Raw genomic sequence first — 18,630 nt, forward strand, 5'->3', positions numbered from 1 at the left:
GACTGCTCTGGGTAGAAGTGTCTTTTGGGAGGAAGGGAGACCTGGAAACAACATCAGAGCTCAAGGTCAGAGCCTGTGGGAGAATGGGTGCCAATAAAGGTGTCTCAGCAGCAAAAATAACCCCAAATCTACAGGAGAAGTCAGGCACTGAATGGGTGGGGGAATAGGAGAGTAAAATTAGAGGACGTTTGAGGGATGTGGAGGAGAAAAAGCATTTTAGAGATGAATGGGAGCTGTACAGCGTGGGTGGAAGTAGCGAAGTGATGCAGGCAGGTGAGATGGTTTGAAACAGTCGCTTGCCTCAGGACTTGTACATTTTTATTTATATTTTTATTTTTTTTATTAGTGTATGAACTTCCCCTGTTAGAGGCTCGCTGCAGCTCGTGGGTTGTAGCTCTTCTGAGTGTGAGGTGTCCTGGATTGGGCCCTCCTGTTCAGCTCTGAGGAGCTGGGGTCAGTGGAGGGCTCAGGACTGAGGTCGCTGTGCTGTGGGAGGTTGGGGGGCTGGCCGTGCACTCGTGTCCCCCCTCCTGTCCTCCTGTCACCAGAACTGCTGCTCTTTGTCCGTAGCAACATGAACCGTGAAGACCGGAATGTGCTGCGCATGAAAGAAAGGGAAAGGCGGAACCAGGAGATCCAGCAGGGGGAAGAAGCCTTTCCACCTAACTCTCCTCTCTTTGCTGAGCCCTACAAAGTTGTGAGTTCATGCAGTTCCTACAAATGCAGTTTTTATGGCAGAAGTCGTAGGCAAATGAGCATCTGAAATGTGTTTTTACACAGATCCACAGCTCTTACGGCAACCCAAGTATGTCAGCAGGGCTTGGAAATAAGGATGGACAGGGACTAACCAGCAATACTGACAGCTTTTAAAAATGCTTACAAAGGAGGAGCCACTTTGTGGGAGCAAGAAAAGGGATGCTAAAACCCTAAATTGTTTTGGTGTTTTCTGCTTTTGCTACAGTGACTCAAAACAATTAAACTGTCCGTTGTGTCCAGCCCGAATGCTGGGGTTTGGGTGTTTTAGCCTGTTGCTAAACTTTCTAGCCTTCAACCAATGTAGTCCAGACCTGGGTAAGTTCAGAAAGAGAATGTTTAAATAGGAGGTTAGTTTGAAAATACTGAAATGCCTGATGTGATAGAATGACCAGCTTTAACTAGTATGCCAATTGTTTGTATTGTATTTTTTAGTTTGTTTTGAAGGAGTCAACTCCGTTTATGATCTTGTGCAGCTGTTAACCTGTGCTGGATATCCTTCTGGGTTTATTTGCTGAGCAGAATTGGAATAAATAACCAGATTCTGGGAGAGCTAAGAAAGAACCATTCGAGATTTTCATTATGTAGCTCAAAACTCACTTGGAAAGCAAAGCTGTTCCCTTATCACCATTTCAGCTGGTTTGCAAGAAGTAAAACATTGTGACTGAAAACAGTCCTCCTGCAGGAGGAAAGTTGAGAGACTTTTTCTTTTTTTTTTTTTTTCTCCTGCAGGAGGAAAGTTGAGAGACCTTTTTCTTTTTTTTTTATTCCTGGCTTGTTATTCCACTTTACTGTGGTTGATAACCAAATCCCACATGGGTGAAGTGAACTAAAGCTGCCTGGGATGCATGGGAAGTGGTGCAGTGTATCTGCTGTGAAAACAAGCTGGTTAAGTAAGGAAGAACCCTTTTCTTAGGTGTAATCTTGTTGGCAACAAAAATTATGCCAGCATAAATACCAATTAAAAATTACATACGGTGGTGAGGTTAAGTTGATTTTATTATACTGTTAATTAAAACCTTTTAGGGCTAATCCATTCTATATTAGAAAAATAATCTTTAAGATGTTAGTAAGCATCTACAGTATTGAAGCTTGCATTCAGCTCCCCAGTGCTGGGTTGGAAGCACTGATTAGTGCCCTTTCAGCTCTTCCTGCTGCTGAAATGCATCTTGTCCTTACGCTTCAACAAGTTAAATTACTGCTTTGAGCACTAGAATTGGGAATTGGAAACAGTGGCAAAAAAGACACGGATCCTAGCCGTGATCTTAGCCCTGAAATTCAGATCAGCTGCAGGAGTTGTCAAGTCTATTAACTGAAAGCGAAGTTACGGCTTTTAAAGCATTATTTTTAAAAATTGCTTTCACAGACCAGCAAAGAAGACAAATTGTCTAGTCGTATTCAGAGCATGCTTGGTAATTATGATGAGATGACGGATCTTATAGGAGACAGATCTCTCCAAAAGCTCGTTGCAATCCCCAAACCGACCGTCCCGTCAGCGCCGGACGAGAAGTCCAACCAAAGTTTCTTTGGTGATCAGAGGCACAGCAGCAGCTCGCACCAGAGCAGCAAATGGACTCCTGTAGGACCAGCACCCAGCACTTCCTCCCAGTCCCAGAAGCGGTCCTCGGGCTTGCCGAGCGGGCACGGTGGCCAGCGTGGCAGTGGCAATAACTCCAGCAGTGGTGGCCAGAGGCACGACCGTGACTTGTACGGCGGCAGCCGCAAAAAGAGCCAGCATGGATCCGAGCACTCCAAAGGCCGTTCTTCCAGCCCTGGCAAACCCCCTGCTGTGTCTTCACTGAGCTCCGGCCATTCCAGGTCTCATGGAAACGATCACCACAGCAAAGAACACCAACGTTCCAAATCTCCCCGGGATCCTGATGCCAACTGGGACTCTCCCTCCCGTGTACCCTCGTTTTCAAGTGGACAACACTCTAATCAGTCTTTCCCACCCTCACTAATGTCCAAGTCCAGCTCCATGTTGCAGAAACCCACGGCGTACGTCAGGCCGATGGACGGGCAGGAGTCCATGGAACCAAAGCTCTCCTCTGAACACTACAGCAGTCAGACTCACAGCAGCAGCGTGAACGAGCTGAAGCCGAGCAGCAAAGCACATCTAACCAAGCTGAAAATACCCTCTCAACCACTGGATGTAAGTGCCTGCATCTTTCCTGGCTTCCTAAATGTGAGTCCCATTGGGCTGGGATATTCCAGCTTCTGTAAAATCCCAATCTACGTAACCAAAATTGAGTTTTTAGTAAACACTCTTGTGTTTTTTGTTACACAAAATGTCTTAAACTGATGTGGTGAAGAGCTGTGTTTTAAATGGGGACTGTGCACAAGCTATTCTATTTTTTTCTTCTTCTTCTGTGTGGCTACTGTGTTTTTTATTAAAGAAAGGCTATGAGACCTTCAGAAAGGCTGGCTTAACCCAGAGGGGCTGATTTTCAGAGTATTTCTCTAGTCAGAAGTTAGTGAAATACCAGGATACTCACAAATGTTTTGACAAGCTAGATACATATATTGTTATTACTGGGACCCGTGTTGTCATAGAGCAGTGATACTATCTGCATATATCAGATTTCCTTTTGAAGTGTGCAGCAATTACTAGATGTGATTATTATACCTTCACCTAGGTAAAATAAGCTAACCCTAAAGCACTCGAAATTGAACAGGGCACAGAACTTTTTCCAGTTATGCTGGATACAAAAAGCTACTGAGTTAACAACTTCTAGTAGTTTGATAATTCTTGACTCGTTAGGGGACTGAGTGATTACAGCTCACTTCCAAGGAGAGCTCCTTAATGCTAAAATGTCATTGCATCTCCTGTTAAACTGCTCGAGTTGTGGTAACTAGAGGACAGCTTTTGTTCCTGGGGTTTCAACAAACAGCAAGATAAGATCCAGGACACAGGTAAGGAAATTAGAAGGTAAATTGTTTTCTTATTTGTGAAAACTTGACACACTGATGCTGATGCAGCAAATTGTTTAGGAGCTTTGCTTCCTTTCTTTTGTAGCAATCAGGGATGCAGAAGACTCCTAGTTGTATGATTATTGCTGTTTCCAGATTCATGCTGTATTGTATGTTTTACTTCATAATGCAGTTTGTCATTAATGTGCATTAGGTAAATTATTTTCTTATTTGTGAAGACTTGACATGCTGATGCAGCAAATTGTTTAGGAGCTTTGCTTCCTTTCTTTTGTAGCAATCAGGGATGCAGAAGACTCCTAGTTGTATGATTATTGCTGTTTCCAGATTCATGCTGTATTGTATGTTTTACTTCATAATGCAGTTTGTCATTAATGTGCATTCACAGTCATGCATTTGAATTCAGATAGGATCCAATGGCTTCTTCCAGGAAATGACTGAAAGCTCCAAATCTCTCTCTTCTCTCTCTACAAGTTCTTAATGTCACTGACTGCCTATGATCACTTTAACTGTCAAGTGAAAAGTAAGATATTATTGTCACAGTTCCATAGATCTCATGTATTTGCTTTTCATAACTGGATGTGACTCACAGCATAAAAATATGGATCTATCAGTTATTAAAATTAATGTTGCTGAAAAGAATGAGCAAGCTCTTGTTTGTACCTACATAGAGTCCATATGAATCATGACAGGGGTGGAAGTTCCTTTTTAACTGTTTCTAGCCCTGGGATCTTTGACAGGAAATTTGCTTTTGGAGATGTTAATCCTGAGTTTTGATTTGTAGGCATCAGCATCTGGTGATGTGAGCTGTGTGGATGAAATTCTAAAAGTAAGTTCTCTGTGCTTTATGTTCATGACTTCTTTGTTGGGAATACAAACATTGCTAAGGCAGTGGAAAGTACTCTGCAGGTGATGAGTGCCTTTTAAACCACCTTGGCTGCAGGTTTTTGCAGGGGGTTTCTTCAGTCACTCCACCAGTGCAGGTAGACTGGGGGAAATGTGGGGCAGAGCTGTGTGTGAGGTGGGCACAGGGCATTGCTGGGTGTGCACATCATCTCCTGCACGGCCTCACTGCAGAGCTGCTCTTGTAGGACACCTCCCTGTTAACTGAACCACAACTACCCCTTTTTTCCACCAAAATACACTCCTTGCATTCTGGTATCTTTTTAGATTGTAACTTTTTTGCTACCCCAGGGCAGAACTTCCCCTTCTCTTCTACCTAGGTTATTTTGTCACATCTTGTTCCTCCTCCTGTGTTCCCATGCTCATATGTGTGCTGTCACAAAAGAGTGATCAGATTCCCCTTGAGCAGTTCCATGGCCTCTGACCTGCAGTACTCTGGGGCTGTTGGAGGTGCTCTGAGACAATACAAGGCACTTTCCAGCTTCTGGTGTTGGATTTTTCCCCTTATTCTCAAACTTTATAGGCTTTTCTTTCCTAGGATTCTTTTTTCTACCATTGTATCCTACACATGCTCTTCAGAGACTGAAATGATCAGACTCTGACTTCTACTATAGTTTATGATCAGGGAAACCAATTTTGTTGATTTATGCCTTTCTGCCTGTTATTATGTCTGTTCTCCTGGGTAACAGTTTAAGATTTAGGTCTGTGTGTAAAATCTTTGTTATGCATTTGGGAAATTAAGATTTGGATATAAAACTTAGTGAAGTGTGGACAATGAACTGAAAATTGAGAGGCACGGTTAACATTTGAATCCAGACTGTAACTTGAAATCTTTGCTTTAATTTTGTTGATGATTTTTGTTCTGGTTATAGGAGATGACCCATTCCTGGCCTCCTCCACTGACTGCTATCCATACCCCATGCAAAACTGAACCCTCAAAATTTCCTTTTCCAACAAAGGTCAGTGCTGTAGTCAAATACTGAATGCTGTTGAAAGAGAAACTCCTATTAAAGATCAGGATTTTGGAGCTCTTTTAAATTCAATTCTCTAGAGTTCTGGGTTTGTTTCAGTGCTTTGTATCTCTTTATCTTGCTTCACAACAACATTTGTCAGCAGCAGCCCTATGAAGAATGTAATCATTTTTCCTCTGATTTACAGGAACAGGAGTCTGCAAAGCTGTCTGTAATATAACTTTCATTTTTTGTTTCATAAATTCAAACCTTCAGGATACTTCTGAAGCTTGAAAATGCCACTGGGCTGTTTTCTCTACGAGGGAAACACTTTGGATCATTTTGTGTAGAAACAACCAAGTGTAGTGTTTACCTCCATCTAGCAGAGTGCTTGAGGCTGGCTGGTAAATGCTAGGAAATTTAAATGTACTTTCCCTTTTCTGCACGAACTGTGTTCTCCTCATAGTTTTGAAGTCCATTAATAGTTCTATTAGATCTTACATTTTCAGTTTTAAAAAAAAAATAAAATTCAGATGTTTTGCTGAAGAAATTTTCAGCTTGCTTGTTCCAATAGATCCTCTTCCCAACCTCCCCTGTACTTAATAGTGTCAATGCTTCAGTAGTTATTAATTCTGGAGAGAAATCAATCGTGCTCTGCTGCTGTTGGTAGCACAGGAGACCTGCTTGAGCTGACACCTCGGGGAAAGGAGTTCTGCTCTCAGCTGCTTGCTCCCTCCCCCCAGGCTGGTCCTGGCAGCCCCAGCTGCAGGGTTTCAAGGAAAACTGGTGCTGGTGATTGTCTGGCTGGAAATACAGCTCTGCAGGATGGGTGCTGTGGAAGCTGGTGGGTAGGCAGGCTGGAGATAGGCTGGGTAGATAGCTGTGGGCAGCAACTTCAGCAAGCACCGTTCAGCTTGCGATAGGTGGCTGAGTCATTCAAGAATTCAGGTTTTGTTTCCTCTGTCTACTGTTTACCAGTAAAAGATTTAAATCAACAATATAATTTTTCTTCAGACTCAACATATCTCTGAAACAGATTGGGGTATTCCACCCTGAATTTGGCATCACTTCAGAGTGAAGAAATAATGCTGTTGTTCTTCTTACCTTCATAGTAATTAAGACTCCCCTTTTCCTGACCAGACTGCTGTCCTAGAGCACTGCTTGCTGCTATCAGCTTCCTGTTTGATCCAAGCTGTTCCCAAACCAAAACAGTTCACAGGAGTATTTTGAACAGATTTTCTCACTGAGGTCTCTGATTATATTCTGTCTAAACAGATTGTCTTGCGAGTGCTTTGACATCCCCTTCTTTTGGCCCAAGTTTCCAGGTCCCACGTTGTAAGCACATATCCACAAAACTCCTGCAGACTGGTGCAGAGTTAAACAGTTCAGGTTCTCACCCTGGCTGAATATCCCAGAGCTTTTGGCAATCCTGTGGTGGTCGCCCTCTGTGCTGTGTGTTCTCCCTGTGTCTTGGTTGCTTCTCTCCAGTGAGCTGAAGAGGCAGAACACACTGTGCAGTTCTCAGCTTTACTTTTGAAGGCATGTCTGGAAATAAATCTTGTCAGCTATTTTCTTAACATTAGGTCAATATTAATCTTACATATATTCCTTTCAGTCAGGGTTTATTTGTTATATGAAACTGTGAACCTGGAAATAATTCTTACCTTTTATTGTAAAGAAAGAAATTCCAGACTTTTCCTCATCAACAGAAGTCCTTATTCCTGAACCTTTGGGGAGATGTTTTCCCTTCGCACACATTTGAGCCCAGCTGAGTGTGGGTTTGCTGGAGGTGCTTGTTTCTGGATTTGACTCAGTTTGGGAAGAAAGGAGGTGTGCAGAAGCACATGTGGCTTTGTGACGCAGAGGGAAACTGTGTGAGATTGCACAGTCTTGATGTTTGAGCACAAAAGGTGGGTTGTGGTTTCTTGAACCGATCAACCTGGATTGTGTTTCTTTGCTCAGTTTGCAAAAAAATTCCATTTATGGCTGCTCTTGAGTCTTTTGACTTTTTGCCAGCTTTTTTTTATTTTGTGGCTGCACATCTTAGCCATGGAACTTTGTCAAATTCTCTCTCTGCATCCAAAGCCTATAATTTCCTCTGCCTTCTCCCCTGTCATTCTTGGCAGCAGCATCTCTGCAGAATTCCAGCGAGTTAGTGAGCCATAGGCTTGTGCAGTCTGGACCCAGGGCAGAATTCAGAAAACAAAACAAAACAGTGGTTTACTTTGATCAAGCAGTACCACTGAGGAAGGCTCATCCTCTTTAATACTGTGCTCAGTGTTTACAAGTAATATGCTGCAGTGTTTCCTGGCATTCCTCTTGTGTGCAGAAGTTTGGTATGTTTTGCCTGCACACATAAAATTAAGCTTCATTTGGTGGACAGACAATTTTATTTGTGAGACAGTTGGAGTGAAATGATTCTCCTTGTGTATAGACAGTGAGTAGCTTGAAGGGACCCAGACTCCTCACCAGGGCCTCTCTGCATTTACTATAAATATATCTAATAATTATCAGGAAGTCTTTGAATGAGATGATAAAACTTCATGAAAATAGGTCAGGGAAAGTTTTATGGATACTATGAAAAAAATGCAGATTCCCAAGTCTTGATAAGAAATGTTATCCCCTGACCTAACACTCTATAATTTTATCCTGTGTCACTTTTTAAAGCCGTGGGCTTGCAGTCAAAAAACTCCAAAATACTGGTGTGTTTGTAAAATCATTTAAAAAATCCCAGCTGGTTGTTGGAGGGTGAAAGTTCCTCGTGTCAAAGCCCTGGGAGAGCATTGGCAGTTTCTGTACCCACCTACCTGTGTGGGGACCTCGAGGCATCTCCAGGGAGGTGAGTTCTGCCTCCAGGTGTGTTCAGCATCTGCCCTGTGCTGGAGTTACCAGGAATGGCAGCAGTCAGGGCCTTCCTCTGCTGGGAGACAAATATAAAGGAGACCTGACCTGAGATTTCAAACTTCCAATGAAGAAATGGTCCCATTCAGCACAACAGAGGCTGCAGTGAAGCTGGTAGCCTGCAGATGTGGCCTTGGTACCCAAGGCCATTCTGTCCAGATGGTGGGGGTTCTTCTCTCCATGGTTTCTGTGTCTGAGTACAAGCTGCAATTTTTGTTTCCTGCTTGAGTGTGTTCACTATCTAATCTCAGTAGTCTATTACACTTTGGTTAAAAGGGTTTCCTTCCTTTTAAGTTGTTTTGAATTTCTTCTTTCTGAAGTAGACCTTTAGAAGATACTTCTGTGAAGAACTTTGGAGTTGAAAGTATAGCCTTTTTTTTTAAAAAAAACCCTGAATTTCTTCAATAATGTCTTTTTAAATACAAAATAGAAGGCAAGAGAGTTGGAAAAAGTTGCACATTTAAACATAACACCTCATTAAAGTGGTGTTAACTTAACTGAAAGAGTGCACTGTGCCTTAGAAATAGGAAGTTGGCTGAAGTGAGCAGAGGGGCAGGTGCTTTCTGCAGAATTTGTGACAGGAGTGCTGGTGAGAAGGAGTGCCAGTTCCTCATCCTGTGCCCACCCTGGCACAGCCCCTCTGTGGATGTGGTGTTTGGTTACTGTGCAGTCTCCAGATTTCTGGTTTGATAACACAGTTTGTCAGCCTGTGCAAGCTGACCCTGGAGGAAGGCAGGCAGGGAATCACACTTGCATTCCTCACAGTCACCTGAAAGATAAAAATCAGTTTGTATTTTGAAGGAAGTGAAGCTCTTGTTTTCTTTTGAAGTCACAAGCTTTCTCTCCAGCTTTGCTTTGCATTTTAAACATAGGTTAATTTTATTTTTATTGTCTCTTCCAGTCTTTCCATTAGAGGCATTTGAAACACTTTCCAAGTTCCTTATTAAGTTCCCTATCAGCCAAATACTCATTCAGTGCATTACTGCAATGGCTTTCACTTTTGAAATAAAAGTTCAGGGAGATGAGAAAGATCTAAGTGTGCTTTGCTATGGAAATCTTTTGTGCCTTTAAAAAAAATGAGATTTTTAAATTTGTGTGTAGAACTGCTGCCCATCACTGACCTGGTTATTTGGCAGAAGTGCTTCACAGATATATCCAAAACCCCTGGAATTCATTGTTGGATTGTAATTCTGGTTTGCCCATGGCCAGAGCATTGAAGTAAAATGTGTGTGTGTGTGTATATATAACTTTATTTTTTGAGTCAGATATTTGCAGTTTTTATTTATGGGGCCAACATTTGTCCTCATTTTAAAATGAGGTCAGGAAGGTCCTATTGTAAATGTCACTCTAGTCCAGAAGTAGCTTTTCAGTCACTCAGTAGCCTCTGTGTATTTGTTTGGTAAAATAATATTGTAAGGTTTCAAAACCTCAATCTGCTATGTCTTGGGAGGCACAATTCATTTTTCTGGAAAGGGAATACTGAAGGTTATGCAAGGGCTAAAATTTGCAAGGCTTCATCTTTCACACCTAGATTTGTAGGTAGCAGAATCATGTATCAGAGGAAGCTGTGTATTGTTGTTCATTGGGTTTTGCATAAGTAAATTATCTGATTGCACAAAGATCTGGCTGTTGGGGGGAGGAATGATGTGTTGGCCAACTGCATGTACCAGGGACTCAGGGTCAGATCTTGTTTCATTGTCTCTTGGGCTCTTGTGTTGCTGAAATATGGGGTTTTTATTGATAAGTTGTTGCTAATACTCATTGCTTGTCCACCATGGTGCTGTTATGTGTCTGAGGAAGAAAAGACTTTGAATGACAACACACAAAACCAGCAGCAAAGCTTTTCCATGGATAAAGAAAGTAAAAACATACTGAATGATTCCTTCCCATGCTAAACACACCTGAAGACAGGATTTATGGCAGTAGGGCTTTTGGAGTTCCAGCTATCATGTGGTGTAACTCCACATGGCCCTTCTTAAAGCCAAGCCAGGGGGAGAGCTGAGCTTGGGCAGAGGCATGTGGAGCTGGGGCCCAGACAGACAGCCACTCTTTTTGGATTTGTTGAGTGGTTTTTTTTGTTGGTTGTTTTGGGTTTTTTTGTGTGTGTGCTTAAGTTAGCTGCCATCCTTTAAGTGGAAAGCATTTCTCCTTTAAATCATGGGGTTTGATATGTTAAAATTCCCAGTGAAAAAAACACTTGTGATCTTTTATTCCCCTAGGAGTCTCAACAGTCCAGTTTTGGCACTGGAGAACAGAGTAAGTGTATCAAACTTCCTGTAATCTGTGTAATGTTCTTGTGATTTGGTATTCTTAATATCTCTTCAGATGTTGTGCTTCTTAGAGATCTTCCAAACTGGTAACAGGATGGAGTCTGAGTTAAGATTTTCTGTCCTTTCTCAAGTTTTAACCTATAAAACAAGTGCTTGATTTTTTTTTTAGCATTTCTTCTTGAGATCTAGAAAGTTCAGACCAAGCTGTTAAGGTTGGTAGTATCTTCTAGGAAAAAAGAAGCATTTTTATTCTGTCACATTTTCTAATTCTTGAAAAAATACCTCCTTTGTTTGTCTAATTGGAAATAACTGAGTAGTAGAACAAAACACCCTGTAAAAAACCCAACTCCTTGCTTGGGGACATACTAGAAACCAATATAGTGCTTGTGTTTGTATTTCAATAGAAGCAGCACATTGCAGTTTCCCTCTTCATTTTCACTTTGTCATTTTAAAATCAAGAGAGAGAACTGGCTAAACTCATATAGCAATCTAATATAATAATGCCCTTGAATTTCTTGTCCTAGAATGCATGTACAGATCTTAGCCAAAAGCAGCTTTTTCTTTCTCTTTAACTGTATCATTGTTTTGAATAATTCTGAAATTTCTAGATGAACACAGGTAACATGCCAAGTAAAATTGAATTAGATTTTTGCTGTTACCTTTCAAAAGTCTTGCCACTCCCTCTTGAAGTGATTAAACACATTAAGTAGTAAAAGGAGAATGGTTTATTCTTAGATATCCACAAGCAGCTTAATCTAAATACCTGATACAGTGGGCAATTAAGGAAACAAATGGAAACTTAATTCCATAATGCTAAATTGTAGAAATTGTAGACTTTTATGTTCAGGTAGTAACTGATCTCTAGGTGTGGAAGTGGAGAGGCAAGGTTAGTCAAAACACAGAACCAGTTTTTAACTCCTGTTTGAATTTTTGGGGAAGCTTTTAACAGCCTCAGTTCCTGGTTCTGTTGAATCGGGCTTAGCTCTTTGCCAGAATTGAAGAAAAGGGAAGGAAAAGTCTCCCAGACTGCAAACCAGGTTGTATCAGTGTGTATTCCTGTTGTAAGAACTGGTTTCTGACTTGGGTTGCTGGATCAAAAGATTGCAGATCTGTTAAAAAGCTATGTTGGGATGCTGGAACAAGCCAGCTTGACAGGCTGGCCTGTCCCATATCCTGCATGCAGAAGGCAACAGATGAATCTTGATAGAAGTAAAACCATTTTTCATACCATTAATAACAAATTCAGTGTGTATTGGTTTAAAAGGCAATGATATAAATGACTTTTTTTGTTGTTGATTAAATTATTTGCTGCATTTAGGGTTTAGTCTCTCACCCATTCAGTTCTGCAGCCAGTGGGAGACTGTACCTGGCATCAGCTAGTTGTGGCTTTCTCCTGATTATTCAGCCTTTCTTGGTCTATCTCAGACTGTTCTTGGGGCAGCTTTGGCATGACTTGGTTCAACAGCTGAGTCTCCAACTGCATTTCTCTTTTTCTTCTTCTAGAACGATACAATCCTTCATCAAAACCATCCAATGGTCACCAATCCAAATCGTAAGTGGGCGTTGAGAAAACATTTTTCAAACAATAGTTTAAGAGATTTGGAAAAGAGCCCTTTTTTTTTTACTAGAACCTGTGAGTTCTTGCACAGAGTCATTAGTATTGTTCTCCTTGACTGGCAGAAAAAGGAGATCATCTTCAAGCAGCTGTTCTCTGGGACACACTGCAATGAGTAACAAATACCCTGTGCTGCCTTTCTGTCCCCCTGTTCCCTTGTCAGGTCTCAGGATAGGTGTGCAGGAGTTTGGACTCTTGGGAATTGGCTTGTGAGCCAGAAGGGTGTTGGCAGATAGGAGGAGGCAGGATGGGACAGGACTTATCAAACGTGCACCACAGCGCTGGCAGCTGGGAGCAGCTTGTGGCAGCTGCACAGAGAGGCAGAAAAGGAAACCCTGTTGTGCTGGGGGAGACAAACTGTGTTTGGGGTCTAGTGAAGTTTGTTCTCCTTGGTCTTTTAACTACAGACAAATATTTCTATTAAGTTATGCACACAGACCAAACATTTTATGTTGTCAGTGGTGCAAGTGGAAAAACAAACAAGAAGCAACTGGAATATTCTAGATGGGTGTAGCCCACCTTTCTCATACCTGAAAATCAATTATATGCTGTTACAAAACTGTTTCCAAACAAATAAGGCTGTGAAAATAAAGGTTTACCAGCTGACTGTATGTTTAATGAAAGTGGTTGTAGGTTCTGAAAACTTGTTCTAAGTTCACATTTGTTGAGATGCAGTCACAAAATAAAAGTCTAGTTCTTCTGCTTGTCTGTGTGCATGCTAGCAAGATTAAGAAGCATGTGACCTTTGGGAAGGGAATGGAACAAAAAGGAAAGACACACACCCCCAAATTATTATAGACTTACAGTAAGTGTCCCAAAACCATGTAGTTAAAAATTGCCTGTAATCTGGTGAAAAAAGGAGATAAATGCATCTTTTGTTATAAGGATAGCAATGAAAAATCTTTCAGGAACTGGGTCCTAGAGGTTGGTGTTTCTCTGCAGATCATCAGTAGAGCAGCTATACTGTGAAACTCAGAAGTGTTAAACTTTTAATTCTCTCTTTTTTTTTTCTTTCTCCAGATGTGAATCGAACCAGACAGAGTAAGATGTTTTATTTTTTATACTCAAAAGCTGTTTTTCAACAAGCACAAAGGGCCCTTACCCTGCTCTGTTTTCAGTGTGTGTTCACATACTTGCAATATTGTGAAATAGTATGTATGACTATCATAAATAACTATGTCTTTGCCTAATAATGAAATAAAGATGGCTTAGAGCAGTTGCTCTGTTGCCATGAGGCAGGAAACAGCCACTGGTGTGAGCTTTCTTGACTCCATTTAGCATGGTGTTCTTGGCCATGGTGTGTTAGGAGTTGAATAGACACGTTAGCTCTTCCTGCAGTAGTAAATTGTGTCACATTTCCTGTCTAAATTTGAATGGACTAAGGAGTCAAAGTACTAGAATCCTTATTCTTGAAAGAATGATTTAACTCACCATTCTTGAACATGAAATATTAGAATGGCATCTTGTGGATTTCACCCACGCAGCCTACTTGGTAGTATAAACAATAGCATGTTGAAATATAGAAGAAGGCTTTCAGAGTAATTAAAGTACGTGGAAAAACTTGTCTCACTTTCTCCCTTTTACTTAGTATGTTGAAAGATGACTTAAAACTGAGCAGCAGTGAAGACAGCGATGGAGAGCAGGTATGTTCATCCCATGGGAGCTCCTGAATAACCCACTGGATGTGTTCACAGCTCAGTCCTCCAGCAGTGGTGGATGTTCCAGCAGCAAACTGGGCAGCTTGAGAAGAGATTTATGATTAAGAATCAAAAATGAAATTGAATGTTTTTAGACAAACCTCAAGTATTCCTAAATGTAAACTTGGGGAGAACTGTTTTGTGAAAACACTAAGATTTTATCTGGAAAATCACATTTTGCTGATTTGAGGTGGGCTTTCTCTGACCTCCAGCAGTGGTGGATGTTCCAGCAGCAAACTGGGCAGATTGAGAGAGATTTATGATTAAGAATCAAATTAAATTGAATGTTTTTAGACAAACCTCAAGTATTCCTAAATGTAAGCTTGGGGAGAACTGTTTTGTGAAAACACTAAGATTTTATCTGGAAAATCACATTTTGCTGATTTCAGGTGGGCTTTCTCTGAAGATAAAGCAGCCATAGTGTACTTTAAAGTGCATGTAATGGCTCATCTTAAAGATTGAACCCTCCATGTTCTGCCATTCTGGCTGAAGGGTTCATGGTGTGAATGTCTCTGCACACTAGTGGCTTGGGACTGTGTTGGGATGATAAGATTTGCTGTGTCTGTAACTGGGAGGACAGCAGCACTTCTCTTTTTTCCTCTTTGCCAATGTTATCTTTGTGCAGCTTCTGCCAGAAGTGGCATTTAGCATGTCAAATGAGAAATACCTGGAGGGTCTGTGCTACCCAGCAGTAATCCACACTTGTCTTATGATTCTTTTCTTCCTGTTCCAGTTCTGGTACTTGATTTTCTTCATGTGGAAAACTTGGAGACAGTACATTGAGTCAGTGAACTCCTGGTACTCTGGGCATCTTAGGAGTAGCAATGTGAAATGTTGAATTATTTGATTCAAAAAGATGGAAACGTGGTATTAGCAAGCAGTGGAAGCAGGGGCTCTTAGAACTGTAGTCAGAAGATATAGGATTCTGTGATAATAGATTTGTGGTGAAAACTTAGTGAAAATAAACACAGACAAAAGACAAAACATAGACAAATTTAAACTGCTCAAGTACTGAATTAAGCTGCTCTTCAGGCTAAATAAATTTTAAAATTTAAAAGCTCTAAATTGATGTTTTGCAACTGAATTGTATATACAGTCCTAAAGTAACTTGTAGAAGCTTCATGCTCTTTCTCTTCATTGCAGGACTGCGATAAGACAGTGCCCAGGAGCACACCTGGAAGGTAGGCACTGGGGGGGCTGCAGCACAGCCAGGGCAGTGGTGAGGGGCAGCCCAGTCAGCACCTGATCTCATTTCTAAAATTCATATCTGTCTTTGGTTAAAACAAAAGGTGATGAGAATTTAATCAGTGATTAAATAGCATATATCCTGCAAATTATACCAGCCTCTTTAGGAAGAGGGGGGGAAAACAAAGGCTGTTGTTTGTTTCCAGGGTGAACTGTGTTTGGTTATGTTGATTTTTCTAGTAAAAAATATTTAAAATACTGCATTTTATTCTTTCTGATGAAGTTACTTCTAGGATATATTTGTGCCTTGATTAATATTTGTTCATTTCTCCTCATTTTTGTTTTCAGTAATTCTGAACCTTCACAGCATAACAGTGAAGGAGCAGATAACTCCAGGGATGACTCCAGCAGCCACAGTGGATCTGAAAGCAGTTCAGGATCTGACTCTGAAAGTGAAAGCAGTTCCAGTGATAGTGAAGCTAATGAACCCTCACAGAGTGCGTCCCCCGAGGTAGGGTTTGACATGGACTTGGGCTGTCCTCATTAGCTTGGCATTAATCATGAGTTTTAAAAGCAGAAAAGATAAATTCTCAATCTGCTTTAAAAAAAAAAATAGCCTGACAAGCGTGGGATCATTTTCAAGCTGGACTGTTCTTCTGCTGGAGTACCTGTAATGGGAGGTGATAACCATTTGCTATATAAGCACACACTTGGTGGTTGGATTTGAGGTGTTTTTTACCACCAATTATCTGTTGGAGAGCAGAAGTTAATGGTAACTGCAGGCTTTTAGTGGGGAAAGCTGTGGCAGCAAATATTGCCTGCTGATGGCAGCTGCTCTGCCTGAAGGAAAAATGAGACCTGTTAGTTGTACCTGTGTTCATCAGTCTGTATTTCATTCTTTAGCTCAGGTTTTTTTTGGTGTACCACTTGCTTAAGCATGCAGTATAATACAGCTGTCCCAGGGGAAAGATGGGAGAAGTGTGAAATATTTTATCTAATACTATTTTTCCTAATTTGCTTTTAGCCAGAGCCACCACCAACAAACAAGTGGCAGCTGGATAACTGGTTGAACAAAGTTAATTCCCATAAAGTGTCACCAGCTTCTTCTGTGGACAGCAATATCCCATCCTCCCAAGGCTACAAAAAAGAGGGCCGGGATCAGGGGCCAGGGGGTGGGTACACTGACCAGAGTGGATCCAAGGATTCCATTTCTTCCACACCGGGGAGAGATTCCAAACCCACCCAGAAGGGCTCGGAGAGCAGCCGTGGCAGGCAGAAATCACCTGCCCAGAGTGACAGCTCAACACAGAGGAGGACTGTAGGTAAAAAGCAGCCCAAGAAAGCAGAGAAAACATCTGTTGAAGAGCCTAGAGGAGGTCTTAAAATAGAAAGTGAAACCCCAGTAGACATGGCGACAAATATCCCTTCCAACAGGCATAAGGCAGCCACAAAAGGCTCCAGGAAACCCAATATAAAGAAAGAGCCCAAATCTTCCCCTCGGCCTACAACGGAGAAGAAGAAATACAAGGCTTCGAGCAAAACTGCCCAGAAATCCAGGGAATTCATAGAAACAGATACCTCATCCTCTGATTCAGATGAAAACGAGAGCCTGCCTCCTTCATCACAAACACCCAAATACTCTGAGAGCAATAGGACTCCTGTTAAATCTTCCATGGAGGAGGATGACAGCTTTTTTCGGCAAAGAATGTTCTCTCCTATGGAAGAGAAAGAGCTTCTTTCACCACTCAGTGATCCTGATGAAAGGTACCCACTTATTGTGAAGATTGACCTGAGCCTCTTATCAAGAATACCAGGGAAGCCTTATAAGGATGCTGATGCACCCAAAGTGGAAAAGAAAACCGTGCCTGAGAAGCACACGAGAGAATCCCAGAAGCAGCCGTCTGACAAGAGTTCAACAAAAGGCAAAAGGAAACACAAGGTGATGATTTTGTAGAGAGAGATTTGTCCCAGCCCCTTAGTGGGTTGCTACTGGTGGCAAAGCATGTAACCCAGCAGCTGAGGTCCTACCCCACAGTGGTGACTCTGGGCAATTTAGGAGATAACTCTGGGTAGCTCTTTGGTGTGGGACACTCTGAGCATCCCTCTGCTGTTCCAGTAGACTCCTGAGATTTTCCTGGGGAGTGAGGGGGAAGGGAGAAGGTTGCAGCTGTGGGGGTGTTAGGAGTGTGGCTAGAGCCCATGGAGGCACCACAGCTCTTCTACCTCTACTCCTGCCCTCTCATGCCTCCACTTGATTTGGCACCAGCCCCTGTTGCACTGCAGGCCAGCTCAGGCAGCTGAGCCAATGGAAAATTCACCTGGCCCCCAAAAAAAAGGCAGTCTGCAGCTGGATGAGCTCCTCAACGTGGTGAATCATGCAAATCATGCAGTCACATGTTGCCAGGACAAGGGATGGATGGGGCAGATATGGGCCTGGGGCATGGCTGCAGCTGGAACCATAGTCTCAGGGGTGCTGCTTTGCTGGGAGCAGAGGGATCTCTCCATAAGGATATTTAGTATTTTCCAAAAATCATTGAATCTTTTCAGCTGTAAAGATCAGGGAATGTCTGAGGGCAGTAAATGGACAGAAGTCAATGGAGGAGCTGAGTAGAAGTAACACTCTCAGAGGGGGGAGTGGTAAGGAGTAGTTGGTGGGGTAATTTTAAACTGCTTTCAGAAACCTCAGAATATAGACAGCATGTGTAAAGAGCAAACCTGTGACTCCCAGATGGACTCAGTGACCCAGGGGGTGTTGTTCCCTTTCTGGTCTCTGTGAAGCCCTGGTTCAGGGACTCAGAACCACCATGCTGCTCCCACCACATTTCATTGTGAAAATTTTGTGTTGACAGGCTTGTAAGACTTTGTTGACATGTCAAATCAAGGGCTTACAGACTATCATCCTAAGAGTCATTTGACTTTCCAGAGGAGAGAGGTCATTTCAGATAAACCACTTTTCCTGTTAAGCAACCCAACTAAACTTGATCACTGACTGAAATGAGAGTTGTCTGGGAGACTTGACACCTAACTGCAGGCAGAAGTTTCTCCTGTACTGCTCCCAGGATTCCTGTTTCCTCTGGATAAGGAAATGAAGTGAGGAAGTATGAGCTTTTTTTATAAAATGGGAATAACTGACCAGTACAGCAATTAATCATTTTTTTGCAAGTGTAACTGTAAAAAAAAAAATGCATCCCTGTGCTCCCATGGCTCTGAACACACCAGCTTTCAGTTCTTTGACCAGTTGCACCTTTCAGTGCACATTTGGAGTCACAGCATTAATGATCTGAGCTCTTGGATCTAAACCAGAAAGCTTTGGTAAAACCAATTAAATTTAAGCTTTATCCCAGCAAACAGTCTGGTTGATAGTTGTTTGAAATCTTTTGGGTTTGAATTTGGGTTTATGTTACCAGCTGGGTTACTCTGTGAGGCTC

General features: G+C 41.9%; 1 protein-coding gene across 1 annotated transcript in view; it reads left to right on the forward strand.

Moving 5' to 3' along the window:
- The first annotated feature begins 574 nt into the window (after positions 1-574).
- AFF4 (AF4/FMR2 family, member 4) overlaps positions 575-18,630 on the forward strand; it is a 30,230-nt gene continuing 12,174 nt past the window's right edge. The window contains exons 1-10 of the mRNA XM_008936201.1: positions 575-697; positions 2,120-2,905; positions 4,466-4,510; positions 5,457-5,543; positions 10,655-10,691; positions 12,209-12,257; positions 13,909-13,963; positions 15,161-15,198; positions 15,551-15,713; positions 16,227-17,141. Coding sequence (XP_008934449.1) covers positions 575-697; positions 2,120-2,905; positions 4,466-4,510; positions 5,457-5,543; positions 10,655-10,691; positions 12,209-12,257; positions 13,909-13,963; positions 15,161-15,198; positions 15,551-15,713; positions 16,227-17,141 — 2,298 coding nt within the window. The remainder of the gene's footprint in view (positions 698-2,119; positions 2,906-4,465; positions 4,511-5,456; positions 5,544-10,654; positions 10,692-12,208; positions 12,258-13,908; positions 13,964-15,160; positions 15,199-15,550; positions 15,714-16,226; positions 17,142-18,630) is intronic.

This window comes from Merops nubicus, unplaced genomic scaffold, assembly GCF_000691845.1.
Source record: "Merops nubicus isolate BGI_N331 unplaced genomic scaffold, ASM69184v1 scaffold18632, whole genome shotgun sequence".
Classification (NCBI taxonomy): Eukaryota; Metazoa; Chordata; class Aves; order Coraciiformes; family Meropidae; genus Merops; species Merops nubicus.